This window comes from Dermacentor variabilis, chromosome 1, assembly GCF_050947875.1.
Source record: "Dermacentor variabilis isolate Ectoservices chromosome 1, ASM5094787v1, whole genome shotgun sequence".
NCBI classification, from domain to species: Eukaryota; Metazoa; Arthropoda; class Arachnida; order Ixodida; family Ixodidae; genus Dermacentor; species Dermacentor variabilis.
The window spans coordinates 219,023,110-219,047,853 of NC_134568.1; the positions used below are offsets into that span (position 1 = coordinate 219,023,110).

Here is a 24,744-nt window from a genome sequence, read left to right on the forward strand (position 1 = left end):
TGAACAAGAAAATCTTCAGCGCTCCGTTTTTATTCCGCTTGAAGAGACTGTGAGTAGCACCACTTCTGACGACGCTTGTCCGTCCTCGTCAGTGCAAATGGACAGTAAGTGCGACGAGCTTTCCGCATCGTGTGCAGCAAGGAATGAACCTGATTCCGCGACCGAATTCACCGTTTCTGATGTGGATGTCGACCACGTAGTCCAATTGGACATATCGAAATTTAAGACAGAGTCACCCACACAGGCAATACTGGACCCATTTCCATCTAAAAAGTACGGCAAATTGAGCAGAAGCTTCCACTCGGACTAGTACGGCCTATTTCCTTGGTTGGAGTACAGCGTGCAGGCTGACGCAGCTTTCGGTTACCCTTGCAGAATGTTTTCTACTGGTGCCAATGAGAAACCAGCATTTGTCAACGGTGGATACAGTAACTGGAAAAAAGCTATAGAAAAAGATGCTGGTTTCAGAAAGCACGGAAAGTCACTCGCGCATAAGTCTTGCTAGACATCGTGGGTTTCCTACACGCAGATGAAGTTGGGAGGACAGCGCAAGTCACTTGCAACACATCTCAGCGAAGCATTCTCCAGGAGGTGGAGGAAAATCGCCTCTATGTAGCAAGAGTCGCAAATATTTTGCAATTAACTGCCATTCAGGGAAACACTCAGTGGGGCCACAATGAAAGTGCCACAAGTGAAAACAAGGGAAACTTCGTTAAGCTCTTGAACTTGTTTGGCAAATGTAACAATATTGTCAGAAAGAAACTGAATGGTGGAGCAGCAAACGTGAAGGACGTTCATCATTCAATACAAGACCAGATCTTCAAAATTCTCAGCCACATCACATTAACAAGTATAAAGGAAGAGATGAAAAGCTCCAAGTACTTTGCACTTATTGTTGATGAAACCAAGCACCTAAGCAAGACGAAACAATTATCAGTTTTAGCAGAGTCCTTCAATGCTTTTCTGGTCATGAAACTCCGCCCGCAGATTTATGCAGGGACAGTAGCTGCCACTAGGGTCGCTGCTGTTGGCGTTGGGGCATTCCGTGTCCGCACATGCCGCACTTGGCTGAAACTGCTGTACCGGTTCGAGGCAACCATTTATCTTTCATCAACAGCTAATATTTAACTATCACTCATATTTCGCCTTAGATGCAATGTGGTAATTGCATCTGCGTGTGAAAATGTTCCTTTCGCTTACCTTTGCCTGGTAACAAAGCTACGATGGAGGCACTCGTGCCGACGCCGCGATATTGAATGTATGTGTCCTTACAGCGCAGTTCCTTATCTCGGGCGGGGGACCATGAGATTATTTATTTACGAATAGCTCGTTTGTTTGGGCCTGTGACACTGTGCAAGCCTAAGAAACTCGCTAACTCACAAATTTAAGCCTCGCAGCGAGACTTGAGGCAGCGCCAATCGCGCTAGCTATTTGCAATGAGACCGTCTACGCCGCGGGAGTTTGCCACTGCCGCATTACAAAACAGAAAATCTCTTGATTTCCCGTGTTTACAGTTTATAAAAGCTAACTTCATTCTGCTGCAGTCTATCGCAGAGCGGCGGCAACATTTCAAAGCGGGAACGACGAAGCTTTCGCAAGGCAATGTCCGTGTGTCGCGTGAATACACGCTGACGTCTACCCTAGGCTTACTCCCGAATTTGCAACTGCCATTTGTTCATTTTCAACGTGTAACCTTGACAAGATAAGTTACGTAGGCATTGTACAAATGAAAGGGGGTCTCACTTTATGTTGCGCAGCTACGCAAAGGCACCCGTGCAGCTGCAACTCTCGCGCTGGTTGTGGTTTCACAAATGTCTCGCCTTCTGGGACCAGTCTCGCTATCACCTCCACTCCAATTTGACATGCTTCATATTGACAGCGTGTGTTACTGGGATGGACTACATTTACATGGCGTGAGATTGCGTAATGAAGACTGCACTGGGGAGACATGATTAACTGAAACGAAGCCGTGTTTGATGTCACTAATGTAAACAAAAATAAGTACACGTGTTCACGAGCATGATGCTGCTGCAATGCCAGTTTATTCAGAATGTGAACCACATAACGTGGGGTAAAATGCCCCAAAACGTGTCAAGCTGAAGAGACACTAATGCCCATTGCGTCACAAGCTTCAGTATAATGGCACATTTGAAAACATATGTTTGTGAAAGCAATATTGCAAAATACATAATATGACGGGAAGCACCTCAAAAAACAGCAAGCTACGAAGCAGTTCTAATGAAGTAGTTTAGAAATAGAAAAGTGAAGATGATCGACATATCAGTGAATGAAAAGAGGAAAAAGCATTTTTTTTTACAATTATCTATCTCGTTGAGAAAAAGCAGTGAAAAAGAAACTGCTGCCCGTCTGCATGGCTGAAGGCATTACGGAAGCAATTCAGCACATCACTTTCTTGCCCCCACCAGCTGGGCATGCTGCGCGCTTACTTGCCCATGTGAGTTTGTTCTTTTCTCTTGTGAGGCACCTGAGAAAAAAATGCCCAATTTCTGCCGTTGTGCCCACATAGCGGGAGCCACAACCTGTATACAGCAGCAGCTGAAGTGCGGTTATCCAACAGAACTCTCTCCACAATGTTCATGTAGATGTCCGCACAAGCCTTTCTATTAACAGTGAGTTCTTCGACGTAGCTCTCCACAATCTGCAGGAGACTGAGCAGTCGGCATGATGGCACCTGCAGGAAACCTCTTGACTTGGCAAGTATTAGGGCGCTTGCTTGCCGAGACGAGCCCTTTAGTGTTTGAACGCAGCTAAGGCAGCTCATGGTCAGGAACTTCTTCGTCACATATCCTGCGAGGTAGTCCAGTATGCAATCTTTCGGAGACAGCACTTTGCTTGAAGCAGAGGCACCTTGAATGCTGTCTGGTGGCTCCAATAAAACGTTGTCGAAGAGGACTGCCAGGGCATCAACCTAAAACACACCTTTCACGTCGTCATGCTTCAGTATTGCTTTTGAGAGCACGTATACACCAGAGGCATGAGTGGTTAACATGTTACAAGTTTGAGCTAACTAGTTGTTTATGACTGATATGTTGAAAGCAAAATACTGTTTTGCTTTCAAATATTGTTTCTTTTATCCCAAAATGGTAAAAGATGGTGTACTACCTGACTGTTAGAAGACTTTTCCTTTTCAAAGAGACCCTGAAGCGTGAGGAGAAGTTGTGGCCCATCACCATCAATGGAAGCACATTGGGGTGGTCGCACCAAGTTGTTTACAGATAGCATATTGTAGATGAATAAGAAGTGCTGGATAGTAGGCTGCCCTCCGTCGCCAGCAACATGCCTCACTATCCCAAAGAAGCGCTGGAAGAAGAAACCAATTTATAGCAAACACATTAGCTTGAAATGTAAATACAGTTACCTCCAAGGGATCTTGTCTGAAGTTTACTACGAGCACATAGCGGAAACCAGAGCTCAGTAAGCTCTCGACTAGTGCTACTGTACTGCGCAGCGTTATTCTAAGCGCTGCACATGTCGGCTTGGTCAGAAAACATGCTCGCCTCTGCGCAGGCAACTACTCGATGCACTTCTGCCAATCATCCAGCCAAGCTATATTCTCCTTCAACGTCTGAAATTCAATAATGTTTTCAGCATAAGCAAAAGGACTTATTAATACAGTAATAATATCAATTACTTACAGCAATGTGTTCAGCTTCATTGTACTGTATTTTGCATGCTCTAGCCTGTGAGAATTAAGGCTGTCAAACAGCTTGTTCATGGGTCCTTTGAAGCCTGACGTTGCTGTTGAGTAATGTAGCTTCTTGCATGCCTCTTGTTTGCTGTAAAACTCCATGGCTGCAGCAGTGCTTTCACTAAACAACTGTAAAATGCACAAAATTTTTAGGCCACCATGCTTCCCTGGTTTCAGGGGCACAAACTAACCAAGGTTGTGGGAACATGTTTTGTTTAGGACATAAAAATTAGCTGAGATTATTTCTTACCTGTACAGCAAGCCGCACACTCATTTTTCAAAATGCATTAGGGGCAATGTACGCTTTAGTTATCTTGGGCACTCTGCGAAGCTCAGCCTGCTCTTCTTCATACTCTAGTAGGGCATAATAGTGGCAATGAAAAACCTTTTGGCCTTGTGGTAGCTGCAACAAAAACAATAAGAAATTTTGTGAGAAAAATAATTAGTCTATAGCACAAGCAGTGCAGATGCGAGCACTTTAATGCTTACCAGAAATTTCCCAACTTTCTGCAGATTGTTCCGAATGCACTTAAATACATGTGGAGGGTCTATCACCACGTAAACAAATTTTGATGGATCACACGGGTGTTGAAACATGTTCGTGGTGTTGTTTATGTCGCCACTGATACCTGAAGAGAAGTTATGCTTGTTGACCCAGTTATTTCCCTAGGCAACTCAGAACTGCAGGTATAATGGATATACATTTACCCAGGGACCTCAGAGCTGACTGATTGGATGTAGAATTGTCACACGGGATGGCGCCACCAAAACATAAGCATTTGTGAGGTGCACAATGCACTGAAGCAGCAATTTTGCTACTATTGAGCCTGGTGTAGCACCAGATGCACCGAAACTGCCCACTGTCTGGGACCAGCCACCAAGAAAGCGCCAGAACAAAACACGAGCACGTGGTCACCATCCTTTTCGCTGTCTGTTGGTCTCATGTGCTCAGAAAAATTGACCTTCCCCAAAAGGGACATGTCAGATTCTCTGATGTGGACACTTTTCCGTACACTCATCTCTGCAAACATGAGCACACCTGTAAAAATGTTTTGTTTAGTTACACTGCTTATTCAAAAACAGATGAATTGTAAGTTAATTCCAAATGGTGTCTAACCTCGGCGTTCTCTATCAGGAACTTCTTGCAGTTTTTCTCGCAAGACAGCAAATAAGCTTGCATCAAAGCCGAAATTGGCCTTGAGGCTTCTCAGGTAGCCGTACAGAGTGCGAGGGTCAGGAATGGGAAGGAAGCCGTTTTCTTGTAGAAAAGTGTAAACAGCTGTTGACTTTACTTTGAGAAATAAGCAATCATATAGCCACTCTTTTTTTGTAACTAGGGAAGGAGTAAAGCATGCATTTTGCATTCATAAGCATGCTGATGAATGTGCAAGTACAATGTAATTCACGTGAATGCCTAGCTTGGCCACCAAATATATATGTGGATGTGAAACAACGAGCTTCATCACTCATGCACACACCGAGCTTTAAGAATATAAGCATAAAATAAACAACAAAAAGGATTCCTAACTGCTGCTGGCCTAAAAAAATGCCACCATGCAAGTACTATTCATCAGCTTTTCACTCCCCGTCATTGTAGATGCGCATGCACAGTGCAAATATACTGAGGTATCTGATGACATTACGAACCGAATGCACCTGCTGTTGTAAGCTGCGTGCACGTACCACAAGATATGGCAGAGGCCACCTATAACCAAATACATTCAAAGCAGTGTATTGCTAACGTCACAAGCAACAACTACAAGGTTTGTCTCTCGTATAGTTGAATACTAGTACTACTGAGCAACCTACACCATAGAAGAGTTACTGATTTCTTTTACGTTTAGCAGAACTGGCATGCGTGCGAACACAATGCAAAAAGAAAATGCAATGCTGAAATAAATGCAAAGCAAGTACCATAATTCATATAAACTTATGCGTGATGGCATGCAAATGACACCTAAATACAACTTCGTGCTTTAAATAAACATGCACATTCCTCGGAGAGGTGAGATGGCAACGTATTGCAAGAAGACGTAGAACATTACTTTAAAGGGATATGCCCATTCCAGGTAGTATCCCAAGCTGACTAGGCCAATGCACTAGCTACTCTTTTTTGTGAGCTTCAGTCACATCCGAGTCGTTCAGAAGCATTGAAGGACGCAGAACACAAGATGAAATCATTATGAGTAATACAGCATTTGTGCGCATCTCACTAGCTTACCTCACAGCTGTTGGAGACTTTTGCGCACGCTTTCATCAAGCACTGATCAAAAATCAACTTTTCGTGAGCAGACAGCTTCTGAATGTCCTGATCCATTATTTTTTGTCTGCTTGCTAACACGTTCATCTTCGCAAGCTTTATCTGGCACCGGCGGAGTTGCTGCGTCGTGCTCCGGAGCTGGCCCTTCACTGCCTGCTACTCTGAAAAGGAGCAGATGCCTTCTGTTTGGCAGGCTGTGTCCATGCACGCACAGATGTCCACTGTCGCATCTGCGGAACGATGCAAAATCCAATTTAAGTACTGCAGTAAAACACGTTGTGGGGCTAGTTAGTGCATAGCTTTCAATAGGTGAAGCGCCAATAGTGATGGCACACAAGAAGGAATACAGACAGGACAAAGCGCTTCCTGTCTGTATTCCTTCTTGTGTGCCATCACTATTGGTGCTTCACCTATTGAAACCAATTTAAGTACCCCTGAGGCATTTGAGAGCAGCAAACACATGGTCAAAACAAGCAGCGTGGCCAAGCAAAGGTGTTTAGCTTACCTCTATTGCCAGCCTCTGTTGTATGGGATGTTTCTGTGCTTGAAGAGGGTAGAATTTCTTCTGCAGTCAGACGACGACAAGTGGCGTCTTTTTGCTGCTGGCTTAATCCTCACTGACCGGAATCGAGGCTTCGGCTTGCTCAAGTAAACCGGCAACCCTCCGAAAAGCCTAGGAATGGCGCTGGGCTGCAGCTTAGCCTTCTCGCGTTGAAAGGACACAGCGTCTCCTTTCACAATGAACTCATCGCTTCGAACAACGTCCGTGGTGTCAAAATGTTTTTCTCACACTCTGACGTGTCGGGAGTCGAAGGTAAAGCCGCCAGCTTCCTGTCGCAGTATCGCCCGTTTCTACTCCTGCCGCTCATCGGCGTCACTAGGCAAACAAAGCAACAATACCCTTTCGCTTCTACCTCTGTAGCCAGAGCGACAACGCGGTACACAGCAAGTTTTAGGCATCGTCGCTCGTGTGCGCTATCTCTGTGTCCTCGCACACAATGCTTCTAGCCTTCAGATCAACAAATTGTCTGCTGAAATGAGGGAAACGAACTGCCGATGTCGCCGGATTCCTTGGGCGCCCAGCTCCCTTAACGCAGCGCGCAACTTTCGTCTAGCCTCCTCCGTGCTCCCAGCGCCACTGCACGGCAGCTCCCATAGCGTTACGGCAGAGTTTCATGACCAGAAAGGCATTGAAGGACTCTGGTTGTAGTAAGGTACTACACAAGTGGGGCTGTCTTTGAGTGGTTCCTCGTATTCCGCAATGCTGATCACTTGGATGCAAGGTCGCTCCTCGGCTATGTAAGGGAAACGTTGAATCGCTGCGGCATAGATACTCAGCTGTGCATTGCTCAAACATATGATCGTGCGAGTGTCATGAGCGCTACCTCAAGGGGCATCCAGACGCTGTTCAGGCAGGAAGTGCCGCAGGCAGTGTACGTCGACTGCATGAACCAGCACCTCAATCTAGTCATCGTGGATGTCTGCAAGGTGATAAAACCAGTGAGGGATTTTTTCTCTCTTTTAGAATGCCTCTCTGGTTTCCTGAGTGGATCTGCAATTCACTCTCTGTACATACATAGATGCGCAGTAAAGGTTGTTTTTACCAGTGATAGAGCTGCAGCGTCTCAATGATACTTAATGGGCCTGGCAGATAGCGGCTTTGCACACCGGCAATGAAAAGCTTTCCTGCTATCCGAGTATGTCTCGCCGAAGTCATCGCTACAAGCAGCAGGCAGGCAATGGAAGCTAGGGGTCTGCTTGAGCAAATGAGCTTCTCGTTTCTCTTCCATTTAAGCCTATTTACCAAGGTACTCGGCCACCTTAAGGTTCTTTCAGACCTATTGCAAAGTAGAGACTGCAATATTAGTCAAGCATGCCTCATGGCACGCACAGTCATTGACTAGTTCTCCGAAATGATAAATTTGCAGCACGCATTTGACACTGTCTGGGTGCAGACCTGCAGTGTTTCTGAAGAGGAAGGGGTGTCCCAAAGAGAGAAGCAGAGAATGACGTGCCTTGCGCAGCATTTAGAACAGTATGTATTGAGTGAAGGACGGCCCATTGAAGAGTCTCCAGATTCAAAGGAAACATTCAGAGTCAAAGTTTTTGTACCTGTTTTGGACCACCTGTTTACGGAGGTGACTAAGTGGTTCACGGAGAATAATGATGTACTCTGCAGGGTTAGCGCCCTCCACCCACGAAGTGAGAATTTTATGGACATCTCCTTACTCGAGCCTTTCGCCAAGCACTATGCATGCGACATCAAAAGTGTTGAAGTTGAGTGCAAGCTGATAATGAAACTTCTTCAGTGCATCGAAGCCGAAGCCTTCCATGAACTGCACAAGCTAGGTGTTATCGCCGTGACGATACCGGCATCGTCATCATCTTGCGAGGGCACGTTTTTGTGCGTTTGAAGATTGAAGACTTATCTTTGCAGCAAGATGACGAATAACCGTTTGAGCAACCTAGCTGTGCTTGCTGTTGAGCAATCTCTTGCCAATAAGATCTTCAGCTTGTTGTCGACACGTTTGATGCTGCGCACAGTAATTGACGTATACGTCTGCACTACTGTAGTATGCCAGTATAATAATCCCCCATCATATCTCTGCGGCACTTCTGCGGAAAAATTGTGCGGCACGGGCATAGGACTGATACCTACACCAGTATCAGAACACCCACTTCACCATCAAATAAATCCCGGCTGCGTTTTGTCTTGTACTGTCACAGTGCAGGCATTGGCATCTGTAGTTGTAATGAAACCTTCCTCTGTTCCTGTCATCGCTTTGAAAGAGACTCCATGTAGGGTGCTCTCCGAGGCCACATCGGTGGCCTAGCTTGTGTAGGGAACATTGTATAGTCTGAGAGCTGTTATTTGCACTTGTGAAACCTGCTGTAATGTATGACCAAATGTGACACTGACTAAAATGCCTATTGCGTGCCCTATTTTTGTAGTTATCTCCTCTCTTCTATTTGCTTTTGTTATTATTTTCCCATATACTTTTTTGTTATTCTTTTCTCATTTCCAGCCTTTAGAATCACCAGCCGGTACCACAAGAGTTTTTTTTTTTTTTTTTTAATCTAGCACATCTTTATTAAAGTTGAAATTTATATGTACTTTGCTTAGAGGTGTTAGCTCTCTCCTGTTGTGAAATATACTCTTTTGAAGCTATATTTTTGAAGCTATTTGCTGCTGGGTGCCTGCTTTTTTTTATTTATTTAATACTGTTTCTTTATGGTGTGTGCTTTACCATGTGTTATACAAATTTTCATTTTCTTAGCAGCACTGCTGCGTAAATATGCTAAATTTTAATTTATATCTTACTGTGATGCTGGAATAGCTTATTCACACTGATGTGTTTAGAAGGCCTTCAGTCCAGTTAAAAATAGTCAAAACATAACGCATAAGTTCCCCGCCTTCCTGTCCCCCCAGTCAAAATATCCTGGCGCCACCCCTGGCGTAGCGCCGGCATTTTCGTGAAATATGGTCGTCACTGTATAATGTACACAATGCGCATGTTTTTAAAATGTGTAAAAAAATGTCGGAGGTGGTTTAGGAGCCCTTTAAAGATGCAGCCGCTTTGAAGATGCAAGTGCAGGCTTGCTTTTTGTGGAAACTGCAGGAGTGCCTTGCAGAACTGATTGTCTATCAGTAACTGCTTGTAGTTTTCAGGCTTGTCTGTCCCTTATCCCGGCATCTCTCTAAGCACTTTCTCTTTTGTGTAGCCTTTGTCCCTGGGCACAGCAACAGCAGATGGGGAGCATCCACTAGAGATGTGTGGTTATGGCTGAAATTTGATCAAATACTTTTCTACTAAGTGGTGTCAAACTTGGCAGTGGAAAACAAACATCTATACTTGTCAATCCCTCAAAACTAGGGAGACTTGTAATGCAGAGGGGGGAGGGGAGGGATCATAAAAAAGCAGAAAAAATAAAGCGACGTACAGGACACACCATTTATCTGAACCACCTACTGTATTTATTTGTTTATAAGGTGGTCAAGATTTTAAGGCAAGTGTACAGTTGGGGGATCCAAGAAAAGGAACTTAAGTATGCACACTAATACAGGTGATAGAGAGTAGCCAGAATAAACGGGAATTGCCCAAAGTACTGAGTAATCCAAAGCCCTTGGAATAATTGGTGAAGGTTATGTGCGAATTTCACCTTGAGGTGTTGACTTCACGGCAGCGAGGGTGCTCTTAACTGTTAAATTTTTCAAATTCTTTGTGTGGGTTATACGCGCAAAAATACAGTACTGTCTCACGTGCCAAGGTTTATTAGTTGCTACAATTTGTGCTGTCATCTAAAATATGGATCACCAGAAATGTGGTGCTGTGGCTGCCATATTGAAACAGTAAATTCATCTATCAACCTCACATATAAGGCGAGGGGTGACTTCAAGGCTAAGGATTCTAGGAAAAAACTTCGCCTTATATTCAAATAAATATGGTAATTACTTCTACTGAATATTTATCACCATTTGGCAAACTTTTCCTGTGTGCTACCATCTCAAATAATGATCATTATGATGCCATATGGAGTGGCAGTGAGCGAGTGGCATTGAGCACAATGCTGTAGGTAACAAGCATGGATGGAAGTCATCTCTAAGGTGCATTGAAGCCAACGCCACCATTTACGGAGAAACAATGTGGAAGGAAGGAAGGAAAAAGTGTAGAAGGAAAGGCAGGGAGGTTAACCGGTTTGCTACCCTGCACATGGGAGCGGGATGGGGGGGATGAAAGATGGGGAGGAGAGAGAGAGAGAGAGAGCACATAACAGCACACACATCGTCAGTTACAGTCCGTCACTCTTGCGCGGTACGTGATATCACTGTCACAGTCGCTTGTCCAAGTCCGTCTCTTTCAAAAACCGAAGTAGTCCCTTCGTCGCCTTCAGCTGCGATGTCTTCTGTCGGTGATATGTGAAAATAGTTGCAACTGACAATGGTCTATTGTCAAGGTGTGCTAGAACAGATGCCAGGGACTGTCTCTGAACATTATATTCAGGACAGTCGCACAGAATGTGTTCTAGCGTCTCCTCGCAAAGACAGGCATTGCAAAGAGCGTTGTCGGCCATTCCAATGCGAAATGAATAAGATTTCGTGAAGGCCATCCCTAGCCATAAGCGATAAAGCAGAGTGGCCTCGCTTCGGCGGAGTCCAGTTGGCATACAGAGATGCATCAAAAGGGTACGTCATATTGACGATTGCTCCGGTTGGTCTGGCTGCTTGGTGTGCACCATAGAGAGAGCGTGATCTCCCGTGCAAGCACTCGAAGTCTGCTGGCTGCGTCGGACCGTGAAAGTGGTATGGCCTCTTCCTGTGTGTCTTCAAGAGCTGCCCGAGTGGCTTTATCGGCGTCTTCGTTTCCTATGACGCCGCAGTGACTTGGCAGCCACTGAAACGTCATGTTATGTCCTTGCTCATGTGATGTATGGAGTAAGCATCTAATATCGAACACGAGCTGTTCGAATGGCTCGCGACACAGAGCTGATAGCACAGATTCTAGGGCTTCCTTTAAGTCACTGAAAGTTGACCATTATCAAGGTGGTTCACGATTGACGAGAGAGAGAGACAACTTCATGTAGTCGCCTGCAGAACGACACCATGACTAAATGGCGCCGTGACGCGGGCCCTGACGTCTTCTCAGCGGGTGGTCTCTACTCAACTCCAGCGCGTGTTACTCCCGCGGTCGGAACAAAGTGCAGCGCGAAGAGCAGCTAGTTCCGCAGAGGCTGATGTCGTTGGGTGTTCAGTCCTAAAGCTGATGGTAATAGCCCTTGCTGGGGACAACCACAGCACCGGACGAACACTGGATGTTTATGGAAGCATCAGTATAAATATGTACACTGTCCGCGTACCTCTCGTGTAGAAGAAGCAGAAACAGTTGTTTCAGCACAGGCGACGACAGCTCAGACTTTTCCCGATTCCTGGTGAAACAATGTGGAGAAATACGGTATTAGGCATGGCCTCCCAAGAACACACAAGCACTGTTGAGGGCATTGCGTAGTGCCAATCTTAGACTACATATTCGACCACCTATCTGCAGTATTACATTTGGCAAGGGTTGGGACCAATAAAGTGATGGCAGTACAATGTGCTAAAATGATCTTAACTGTGTAGCTGAAATGGCGGCTTTACAATTGAATTACGACTCCATGGTAACCTGTTGATTTGGTTCAATTACACAAATGTGGCACACCTTCTGGCTTCTTTTTGCAGCTTTCTGCAGCTGGCTTTTTTAGTGGCAGTCTTTGTGCACAAGGATTTAAAGTCCAATTTCTGGGAAGTACTCTTCTCAATCATACAACAAAAGAAATTTGTCAAAATCCTTGCACTGTATGGCTAATTCAGGAGAGTTGGGAGGTATGCTGCACACAGCGAGTTAATTTTCACAAATAGTGCTTCTTGAGAAAGGCCACAATTTTTTTTTAATTTTGAGTAATTTCTGTACAGTGAGGAGGAGTGGCAGAAATTCAGGAGTCTTTCAGGCAAATTAGGAGAGTTGGCAGGTATGAGCTTCTGACAGGAATAACCACCTATAGCACTACTTCAAAAGTTGTTTGTTGGGGTGTAACTGTTGAAAGTGCTGTATTTTCTTTTGAAATATAAAGCAAAACAACAACTGTTTCCTTAAATGCCTGTGAAAAACTTGCCAGTTAAAGGGCTATCAGGAAGGGTAACCTCACTTGGCATATTTCACTAGTAAGCCTGTGGGGCATGTCTTGATGGCTGCTGTACAAACCGTATTGGGTGAGCAACGTGCCGGCCTGAGATACAAAACACCCACTTCAGGCTACTGATAAGCACAGCTGAACTTGGTCTCACAGGAAGATAGAGTAAACCTTAAAGGGACCTTGAAAAGCTTTTTAGGCGTTTCACTTTTTAAGGCCACCCTTTTTGTCCTATATCAATTCTCAGCATGTAAAAGAAGTAAGAGCAAAAGGAGATAATGTGCTATTAGATGCAGAAACTTCAAAATTACAAGCAAATTAAGATTTCCTATTAACTAGAATTTTTGCAGTCTACATGGCACATTTCATTCTCGCATGACGTAGAACTGTGCCGCCAAACAGCAGTAGGGCATTGATGTTAAGTAGTGAACACCAGCTCAGCTTGCTGATGGTGTCATTTCTTTGGTTGCAACCAGATAAAACAGCTTTCGCAAGGCAGAATTTAGCATGCCATGTACGTAGTGGATTGATGGCATTGTTTCCATGGTTACGTCTTCCACATAGTAGTCATGATAATTAGGCGATAGGTAAAACTGCTGTAAAATGCAATGTCATACTTTTTTCTTAGTACTCTTAGGGGAGATGTGGGTTCCAAAACCAATTTTGTTAATTTTAGTGTAAACTGGATGATATTTAACAGTATTGTTCAGTTTTTTCTGCTGATTGCAAATATCTCATTAGATTTTGTATATCTGCATTAGAACAAATGATGCAAAGTTTTTAATACAGAAATTCAGTCAATTTCTTACAGGACTTTTCAAAAACTTAACTTTGTCAAAAGCAAAAACAAAGTATACGGCCAGAACACCAGGGAGTAGCTCTAGCCGGTGATGCTATTTTTATTGTTCTCAGTGCACTTATAATGCAAAAAGAACAGATGTAAACGTAATTGCAATATATTTGCTAATTTTCATTTGTATTTAGTGGCAATTAAAATTTAGCCGACAACTTTAGAAATGAATATATAGCATCACCGGCTAGATCCATTCGACACAAATATATTGATACCAAACATTTTGCTGGTACTTAAAAAGAACATATGAAGATCCCCCGTAAGGCAGTGTGCGGTGTCCAAAAAAATGAAGCTGAGAAAAACAAGTTCGAACTTTCAGTTCACTGTAACTTTGAATGGTCTAACAATATGGCAATATAAATTACATCGCCATGTAGCCCTGTCTTTCAGGAACAAGTTCATGACATATATATGGCCATTGTGCAAGAATAACACTGAGATATTGGTTGCAACATCATGCATAGTCATTGAAAGCAATGCCAGAAAGCTAGCACCACGAGCTTCACATTCCTATTTTAGTTCCTTGTCGAACAGAAGGCACACAAATGGCATCCCTATGCAAATAAAGTTGCACAGACTTCATGGCCACAACACAATATGTCCTTTCCACATAATTTATGGCTACAACAAAAAATCTGGATCAAATCCCAGTGGGGGTCGCCACATTTCAATGAAGCCGAAATGCAAAAAAATTCATGTGCTTGTGTTGTAGCGCTTCTCAAGTGGTCAAAATTAATCCAGAATCATAACATGGTTTTCGAACGTAAAATCCCAGAATTCAAATGAAAAAAAAAATGTATATATCTCTTGCACACTCACAGAATTTTGCATTCAGCACAGATCACACCTAGACCTATAAAAGCCCCGGACTGTAGGCAGAGTCTGTTGCTGGCTTGTGCCTCTTCGCAAGCTTGTTTGTCAAAGCATATTTATTCGTGTGATCCTTGTTGGACATGTGAAACCTCCGACGATCCTTTTCAAGGCTTCGTGAGCACCATACAGCTACCGGCACTGTAGCCCAGCTTCTCGGCTATTGCAGTGTTGCTTCTTGTCACACCCTGGTTGAATCGGCTGATGGCTTCAGCTGCTGCCCTCTGGACACAGTGCAGTGAGGCATGCTTAGTCTTCGGGGCTTGATCCCAGATCACGGAATGCAGGCTTTCACTGGAATTCTGAGTCACGCCATCGCTGCACCGCTCCAAGAGGGCTTCCTCACCCATCCGCTTGAAAATTGGCTCCAGAGCTTCGCACACAAAGTCGGGCAGGCTGTTTTTGTGTGCTGGAGGTTGCTCGCCCTTTGCCACAGCTTGGTTGTAGCTGCACCAGGATTCTAACCCTTCGGGACAAAGGTCATGCTTGAGGGCATCATCAGTTGACGACATATGGTGCAGGGTAGCCTCAACTGCCCTCTTCATGCCTGGCACGTCATTCTTGCGACTCCTCAGGGCCCAGCCATAGTAATTTGTGATCTTCTTGATCCTGTCCTGGGTGAGCCGTCCCTTTCCTCCAAGTGTCTCACCTTGAGCCTTCTTTTTGTCAACCAACCCGCCGTGGTTGCTCAGTGGCTATGGTGTTGGGCTGCTGAGCACGAGGTCGCGGGATCGAATCCCGGCCACAGCGGCCGCATTTCGATGGGGGCGAAATGCGAAAATACCCGTGTGCTTAGATTTAGGTGCACGTTAAAGAACCCCAGGTGGTCAAAATTTCCGGAGTCCTCCACTACGGCGTGCCTCATAATCAGAAAGTGGTTTTGGCACGTAAAACCCCAAATATTATTATTATATTATTATTTTTGTCAACCAGCCCACGCAAAACTGCTCCCATGCTCTTGTGCACGTGATTGATGCAGTCTTTCTTATCTATCGTGATGAAGCCGTAAACAGCTTGCTCGGTCAAGGCGTGAAATGTCCTGTTGTCACCATCGGAGAGCATTGTTGTGTAACGCAGCTTGTACTTGTCAAGGGATCTTTGAAACATGAGCAGTGCAGCTTGCACCTCCATTTGCCCAGCATTACAGTCAAGGTTTTTCTGGCACTCTGGAAGATGTTTTGTGTGCCAAGCCACATACCCTTGCTCATTGGGTTTTGGACCGTGTGAGCAGCCCAAGCAAAAGTTTGACAGCACGACGTGGTCAGCGACAAGCCCAGTGTACATCTCAATGATGCACCCAACAGCGACGTGTGAACTGCGGCCGCATGTCAGCCAGGTTCCATCATAAATGACATCTATGTTACCTGGTGGGTTTCCCAAGTCCTTGTAAAGTTCTTTGATTTGGGCCACACTTGCAGCCTCACAATCTGTGGCAGCACTGCTGCACGCTTGAACCATCATGCTCATATGGCCCTGATAGGTCTTGTGGTGTAAGCCACGATGAGAAATGTTCATTGCGGCAAAGAAGTCTGAGAGGGCTGTTGCTCCCTTACCACTGCCCTGCATGGCCTTCATAGCTCGGACGTTTACTTCGAACGGCGTTATTGTTGTGTCACCAGCCACTCTTGGGGAAAAAAATCGCTCTTCGCGCATGCCACACGTGGAGCACTCCAGCACAAGCTTGGCACAGAGCCCGTACTCCTTGGCGGGGTCCTTTGAAAGCATCAGCGTTTTCTTGGCGCACACGGCATAAGTCCAAAAAAGTCTTGTACCACGGATAAATCAACAATCGCAAATTCCGTTCCGCTGTTGTTGCGTCCTCTTACGTGTCAACACCCAGCAGCTCAAACTTGTGCTCCGTTGCAGACTGTGATGCCAGGCGCGTTTTCGCCTTGTCGGCGATCGCTGCGCGCTTGCTTCTTTCTTCGGTCGTGAAGAAAATGGTGTCTACACGGTCTGCGCCAACACGCGAGGCATGGGTGCTAGATGTGTTGCTGCTAGATGTACCAGGTTGCGGCTCGGAGCTCGATCCGGCAGAATCTTCAAGTAGACCAGCAGCTGGCAACTCCGAGTGCATGAAAGGCTTATCCGTCTTCTGTCGCGCATTCCACGGCCGCCTTCGCGCCTTGCCGAACGCTTGACACGATGTAGTCTTTAGACGACGATCTCCTCCAGCCATTCGGGCAGCAAAAAAGACACCTTATTGAACGTTGTCGAGAAGCGAGCAGCTGAACAAATATTCACAGCGGCGTGATAAATGACAGAGAGAAACGCGCAGCGTGCATGAGAGCGAACAGCCTGTCGGGCACGTGGCAATCGGCACTCAAACGGCGCCAGACCAATAGGAGCGAGGCGCGCGGGGGGCGTGCGTGTTTTGGCCAATCAGCGGCACGGGCACATCCTTCAGAAATGACGCGATAGCGTCGGTTCCTCCTCACCTACGCCATTTTGAACCGGCGCAAAATACGCACAAAGAAAGCAGCTTCCAAACAAGCTCAAGATGGTGCCCGCCGGCCAACGCATTCGCAAATGACGACGGCGCGAAGTTCGAAGATTTTTGGCAATTTTTTGCTAATTCCGCGGCCACCCTGGCCCGTATAAGTGCATTTTTTAAAATTATTTTCCAATTAAATTTAGGTTCTAGATTTCGCGGAGGGATTCTTGCATGTATAAACGTAGCGAAAATGCACTTTTCTGAAAATCGACTTTTTTGCGATTTTTTTGTCATTTCAAGACCCGCGTCTCCCCTTAATATCATGCAAATGTATATAACACATTATAGGTTACAAGGTCATTACAGGAATTTTAAGCTTTTATCACATTCAAACTGACAACAATGCAGCGAAGATAACCAGCCGCATTTTCCCTGGGTAGAAACGTGATTCAAAGGCAAACTACTGAGTAATAAGCATTTCATGACTCCCTCAACGATAAGCTGTGAATATGACAGGAGAGCAGCGAGACGTGTATCGCTTTTCACTTATAGCCACCCCAGAAAATTATCGCAGGGTTTGGCTACAAGAAAACACAAGTGTACTACACTGCCAATACTCTCGAGGAGTGTAGCATACAGGAAGATATGAATGCATACCAAGCCAAGTACAGAAGGTGAACAGATCACAAAAGAACAGCATGTCTTCCCTGCAATTGAAGCAACAAATCAAATAAATTTCAGCATGAAAACCTGTAGTGCACATCCTTTGTTAGAAGAAACAGGGATGGAAGTGCTGCGCCATCTTGCGCCAAACCATCGGGCTGTGCCAGAATACTAATTTCAAATAAAGTTGCCAAATTCAGCAGGATGTGTGTCTTCAGTACCAACCACACAGCTACAAGCACGCGTTGGCTAGCACTGAGCCCTGCAATCCAAGCCTAAGCAATCCATTTCAGCGTCGGTGTCATTGGAGTGTGGGTGTGTTTATTGGCATAATTGTAACTAGGCCTCAAGAAAATGGAAACCGTTTTGTGCTTTACAATGCATTACGAATGTTTTATAAAAGTGTTACACATGTGGATATATGTGGACCTGCTAAAGATGATTTGAACTGGTGCTCATTTCACGGGGCATTCAGGAAGGAAAGCCGTGCTGAATGAATAAGGTGGTACAGTCTGCTCAGCGTGTAGCTCATCAGTTTCGGTATACAATTTAGCACTCATCCTATTTTTACATCTGCATTGTTTAATGGGCAAATGCCCCCTGCTTGTGACATTCTAAATATATTTCACACGTGCACCATGTCCAGTTATCGGGATGACTGTGTGGCGCACCAACAAACAACCTGCTTGCTTTCATGAAACTTCTTGGTCGCAAATATCCACTGCCAACTGCAATTTTCATTCAGTGTGCACTCAGACTACACAACTTTCTGCCCAGCCGCACAACACAAAATCAGGCTCTTCGCAAAATCAGGCACCACACAAAATCAGACTTCACACTTATTCTGTGGTATTCTGCTATCCTAACTCATGGTCGCCAAGAATTACCTGAGCGTCTACCTTGGTGGGTGTTCGTCATGGTGGCCATGGTGAATGTTTCTTGTTCATTGTGCACGAATATGTTTGATTAGCTCAATTTATACGTTTATGTAATAGATGAGATGTCAATGAAAAAGTTGTGAATGACGTTGAGAAATGACCGATAACAGCATTTAAAACAGCCTAGGATTCGTGAAGACTTTTCTTTAACAAGAAAGAAAGCCCTTTAAAAAATATAACAAGAAAAAACCACTGTGGCCATGACTCTTCTGCACACTAAAGATTGCATAAATCTTTATGCAAACCTTGTCAAATAGGGGCACTGGGAATGAATGGCTGTACTTCTTTTTGAGTTTTTGGCATGCATCTTCGATACCTCTAAAACAATGTAGTGCAATCTTGTAACGGTTCGCTTTCTGAACCGTTACAATACCGTGGCCCTTGGTTTGCACGTTCGTAATATACACAATGCACTGATGGCAATGGTTATGTCTGAGACCACTTATATTACTGGTGCGGGTAGTCGTCACGTGGATTTAAAAAAAAAATAGAGTGGGTACTGTTCATGGAAAGCCTTCGGTTATTTTTTTTCTTGGCCACATTTAGTTGGCACATGCGGTACGTAATTTAATCGTGGTTTAGAAAACCTTTATGGGTGTCCTTTGTAGCTTCATGCTAGTCAGGCGGATGACATTTTTTCCCTGTCACGAATTTTGCTTGCTTTGCGGGGCTTCCACAAACTGATATGCTGTAACCTAATCATGTTCTGCAAAGTCAAATAAGGAATACCTTTTCTTCATATACCTGTATTTGACTCATATTGACCTTCACCAAGCTGATCCAAAACGGGCAATTCATGCTCCAAACCTGCTCCAAAGTGCCAAATTTGCTGCTCCCAGAGCTGCTCCACAACCTCCTTGGCCACTTCGATCCCTGAAGAAACCCCCACCAACTTAACTGAATGTTTAACAGGAAGGTGAAAGTGCAGGCTCTCCTAAACGGCCTGAAGCAACCCAGTGCTTGGCCTCCTGAGGTTCTTCACAGACGAGAAGGACTTCATTCGTGACAAGATGATGAACCACCAAAATGTCTACTAGATATGTCAGAGTATGGCTGGCATACCCACAGTTATTCCAAACAGATTTTCCACTTTGGTGGTGCTGCTGGATGTGGTGAACGCTAAGGGTGATGTCATGGCTACCCACATTTTTTAGGATGGTCTGAGGATGACTTCTGACTGCTATATGTGCTGAAAATAGTCATGAAGCCCTAAATGTACAAGGTGGTCCCTGAAAGGAAGTACGCATTCCAGTACGACTCAACTTAGGCACACAAGGCAAGGAACACACAATTGTGGCTGTATGACAGCATGCTGTCTTGCTGATCCCCCCACTTGTGGCTTCCCTCCAGTCCCTATTGCATTCCACTTGACTATGTGTGGGGTGTTGTTGAGGAAAAGGTTAACACGAAGCACCACAACACCAAGAACACCCTGAAGGCATCCAGAAAGTAGCTGATGATAAACCTGGACAGAGATGGGTGAGCCTAAAATTTTTGGTCTGTAAGCTTGAGGAGGGCGTGGCAGTTGACTGAGGTTATATTGAATAGGTTAATCGACAAAGATTGTTCTAACTTTTTACAATGCTTTTGTACAAATGCCTTGATATTATTTTTGATCTTTTTTTCTATGTTGAATGTTCGTTTTTGCCCTAGAAATGTTTATTTACCTCGAGGACCCTGTACACTTTTAACCAATGATCGTAGTGGATCAACATCACATTTGTTGCACAATGTGCATGAAATCACAGCATAGTGATGCTATTAATATTGTTGAACAGTGTGCCCCTTTATTCTTCCTCTGTCTCGGTGTCGTCGTTGAGGGGTGTAGCTTTGTTCGGTAGCCCTCGCTTCCATAAGCCTTAACAGGCAGCTTGTCATTCTGGACTGCAGGGGCATCTCTAAAGGAGGGCGAGAGGGTGCCCAGCCCCCTAACATTTCTTCTTTCCTCTCCCCACCCCCCTTTTTTAGCACCATGTACTGCCAAATGGAGTGCCCTCTTGCAGCCCAGATGAAAATAGACTCGTGCCTTGCCCTAACTTAGAAATAATATTTAGCATCAGTAGATGAGGACGGAAGGAAAATGGAAGGACAACACAATGTGGTTCAATGTCTTCCTTCTGTCCTCGTTCTCTGGCACTAAAAATGCTTGCCAAGTTAGAGTACCAACATGCCCAAGATACAGCAATGCTTTGCCCCTCAGCAAAAAAATTCTGCCACCGCCACTGCCAGATTACCCAGGAATGTTTTTAAAGCTGCGTACACCAATGTCCATTGGCTGAAAGCAGCACCTCGTGTAGTCATGTGCAGTCCGGTACGGCAAATTAAAGAGGCCTGAAGTACAGCAAGCAGCTGATTTAAGTGCACCAACTGTTGCAGAATAAGAAAGACATGGAGGAATAGGTTGTAACACATTCATGGGATGATTATATAGTAAGCATTAACTTGGTCTGTGGAATGTTATGAACTTATCAGCATGGCATACTGATGCAGCAACTTCAGTTTAGTTTGCTGTCTTTTTTTCCTTTGGCAGCAACTGGCAAGTGGGAAAGATCAGAAGATGATCTTCTCAAGGAGGCAGTTGAACTTCAGATTGGTGATGTCAAGGCAAAACTGAAGGACATTGACTGGCACGCAGTTGCACGTCATGTACAAAGTCGAAATGCAGTTCAATGTAAGAGGCGATGGTAAGTGAATTGCTGTTTACTTGCCCTTTGCCTGGGAGGATAGTTGTGAACTGTGGTTTGCCTTTTATATACTAGACAGACGGTAAATTTATGTGAATTTATTTGCTGAAAGGAACGTGCCTGAAGTTTGAATCCCTCTATACAAGTTTTTTTTCTTGGCTCTTTGAAGAACTATCAGACATTGTTTGGGATATCATCGGCCTTAGTGAGGTTAAAAGAACTGGTGAGAATTGTACATTGCTGAATAACGGACATGTCCTCTGCTATAGAGGTCTCCCAGATAAGAAGCAATACGGGGTAGGATTCCTAATCCATAAGCACATAGCGGGCAACATAGAAAAATTCTGCAGCATTAGCCCTTTCAGGGTCAATGACGTAAATATACGGCACTGCAAACAAGTCCAAAATGGTCAATGTCGTATATTTACGGTGCCATCTGTGTGTTTAAAAAGCGTGCAAATTTCCAAATTTTTTCTTTCCTGGCATGTATGGGGGAATACAGAGAATTTTTCTCTCGCGGCTCCCTCTCTCGGTTTTCATTGCATGGGTTCTTTTAGAGCTAGTTTTCTCCGGCGCCATTACTACTGCTCGTGCATTGGCGCGCGGGGGTGGGCGGCGGTTTGGGTTTTGTTCCGCAGGTGGTTTCACTCGCAAAACGGATGGCTATCTCGTTACTAATCGCTCAAAGGGCAGCCGCCTGTTTTTCGCACGTTTATCCTGACAGGGGTGAGCATTGGAAGGATGCCACCGTGCATGCGTTTCCTTTTCTTTTTTTTGGGACACTCGCAATGTCTAATTGCCTCTATTGGCGATAAGATAAAGATTAGCAGAAGTTTGTCACATGTTTTGCTTTTTTGACGGGCACACAACCACATAGTTTTCTTGGGTGCGCTCACCTATGCAGTTCGATTAGGCTATGGACGTAAATATTAGTGTAAGAGCAGGAACATTTGAGACTTGTGAAATATTCTCGTGTGCGCGTATTCTAAGCCTTGAACAAAGCATCAAATTTTTAATTCTTATAAGTTTATTTTCTTTTTTTATTGTTGTTATTCATGAATAAAGAGCACATACAGACCAACGCAAAATATTTTTTTTCTCACTTTACGGACACCCTCGAAAAATTACGGTAATTTTTTTTTAAATAGGTCCCTCAGTAAAATTAGAATCTGCAATAAAAAAAATCAACCTTGAAAGGGTTAATGAGAGCGTAGCTGTAGTCATAATCAAACTTGATAAGACAGGATGTCTAACAACTGGGAAAACTGGAAATTCTCACAGAATTTGAATAGTCTGGAAATACTCGGGGAAAACTCAGGGAATTTGTGCTCCTATCAGGGAAAATTAGCTGTAACTTTTGTGAAAGGGAACGAAAGTCATGTTAATGCTGGCTTCAGTAACAGAGGAATCGCAACGAATCGTCATTGACGCTGTGTCATCGGCACGATGTATTGCCAGAGTAGTTAATGACCAATTTTCCAGACACCCAATTTTTCGGACATGCCCAATAATTTGCACGGCTTTGCGACACCACCACGTACTCCATATAGTCAATGTAGATTGCCCTGACAGCAGGTCTGAAATGGCATTAATCAAAGCCACCACTGACACCATTTTGATTATCTTGCCGCCTCGAACAGGCACTCTCGCACGCAGATCTGTCGGCAGCCGTAGCCACTACCGCGGCAACGTTAGGCCTAGCTGCTTCTACGTTCGCTATTCAGCTTCTTGCCGTGCAGTGCCGTGTTTTTATTGAAAGAATTTGTCGCTGTCAGCAATGGCACCGTCTCCGCCTTTGTAATCCTTGCGATTGGCTTCGAAGCTCGCAGAGCACAGTGCGTTGCGTAATGCCAGTCTCCGCCTCAATACAATATTGTTAGGCGGTGAAGCATAACAAGCGTGGGAAGGGTCAATTTTCACGGGACACAGTATGTGTCCCTAATTATACACGCGTGCACCTCTGTCTCTTGTCACAGTACGAGCACCTATTCCCAATAAATGTACTGACAGGCCTTAAGAGCTTTTTCGGACGTGCCTGTGGCAATTTTAGCCATTAAGGGCAGTTAAAGACATGCATTCATTTTTTTCGGGCTGTCCGATTTTTCGTATGTTTTTGTGGCCCCGAGGGAGTCCAAAAAATCGGACGTTGACTGTAGAACTGACCAAGAGGATGCTTCAAATGATCCATGGGGTGAATGCATGGCAGAAGGAGGATGAGAACAGAAAGGACCGACGCACTGAGGAATTAACGGGAAAGGAAGCGTGCCGCCTCCTCTTTGAAGGAGCCTGAGCTCAAAAAGAAAGCGTTGACTGACGCCGAGATGCAGGTGTCCCTCATTCAGACCAAAATAAACTGTAATGCAGTGAAACCCAACACTGAAATGTTGTGTACGGGCTGAGGGTATGTCAGGACAGGTGTGGTTGACTTTCCAGGTTGACTTTCCAGCTGCTGAGAGAGAATCTTATTTGTAACAATGTTCAGGCCTCATACTGATGAGCTTGCTATCAGTTGATAGAAATAGCTCATATTCAAAAATATTTACTTTTGTATGCATCTCCTTTTCATTCGTATTTGAAAATGTTTGACTCAATTTGGAATGGGTTTTATCATTTTTTTCGCTGTGCCCTCTGTTTTCTTTTTAAATAAAATAGATATTAGGTACTCCTTAGTATTCAAACTGGATTAAGAATTTTTTTTTTTCAACATGCTTACTAGAGAGTGACAGCATCGAGCAACATGGTGTCAGCCTGTCTTGACATAAAACAAATTTCTGGATCATTCAGGGAATTTTGCAAAGGTGCTCAGGGAAAACTTGGAAAACTCATGGAATTTGGAAATGTAAACTTGGTAGATACCCTGTATAAACAGTATTCTAATTGACATCAAGAGAAAAAAATGGAGCTGGGCAGGTCATGTAATGCGCCAGTTAGATAACCGTTGCACCATTAAGGTTAGGAAATTCACTGGCAAGATTGCAGATAGTGGCCTTCGACCTGCAGTGAACATAGGCAGCGGCACTGCTGCTCCTGCTGCTCATCGTCGTCGTCGTCGTCATCATCATCATCATCCCGATTCATACTGGACATATCCAAGCTGTAGAAGATGAAGTCTATGGAGGTGTTTAGCTCTTTTATTACCATGAAAAATGTGCTCATTTTTGGTGCTTTTATGCTTTAGCATATTGTTTAGTAGTGTGAACATATAGTGTGATACATAAAATTATAGCCTGATCACTCTTGTTTTGAATGGATGTATAGTAGTAATAATTGCGCAGACAATTTTTGAGAGTTCTTATGTGAAACTTTAAAGAAGCGTCTCAAGGAACGAGGTAAAAGTAATAATGTGCTACTTTTTATATAAGTACTGAGAGTAAAAAGATATTAAACATATAAAATATGCGTCTGGCTCCTAGATCCCAACTTTTGTAAGACCATGCAAAGAAAAATTTACACAGATTTATTGACATTGATACTAGCCATACTGATGTCCATGCTATGTGGGAATGCAGTGGCTTTGCAAATGTGAAAATAGATATGTTCAAATTGTACAGAGAGCATTTGTTTTTTCTCATTGCAGCAGGCACATGGTTCCTGTATTACTGCATTCTTTAGGCTTGCTAAGCAATCGTTGTCAGGTCAGGCAGCATGCAGAATAATCCTCATA

The 24,744-nt window shown here is 44.4% G+C and overlaps 1 protein-coding gene and 1 pseudogene across 1 annotated transcript in view; both read left to right on the plus strand.

Moving 5' to 3' along the window:
• Positions 1-24,744, plus strand: part of LOC142557348 (uncharacterized) — a 126,864-nt gene that overhangs the window by 57,270 nt on the left and 44,850 nt on the right. Inside the window, exon 9 of the mRNA XM_075669117.1 lies at positions 20,927-21,080. Within this exon, the coding sequence (XP_075525232.1) occupies positions 20,927-21,080 (154 nt within the window). The remainder of the gene's footprint in view (positions 1-20,926; positions 21,081-24,744) is intronic.
• Positions 7,344-8,556, plus strand: LOC142574548 (zinc finger MYM-type protein 1-like; annotated as a pseudogene).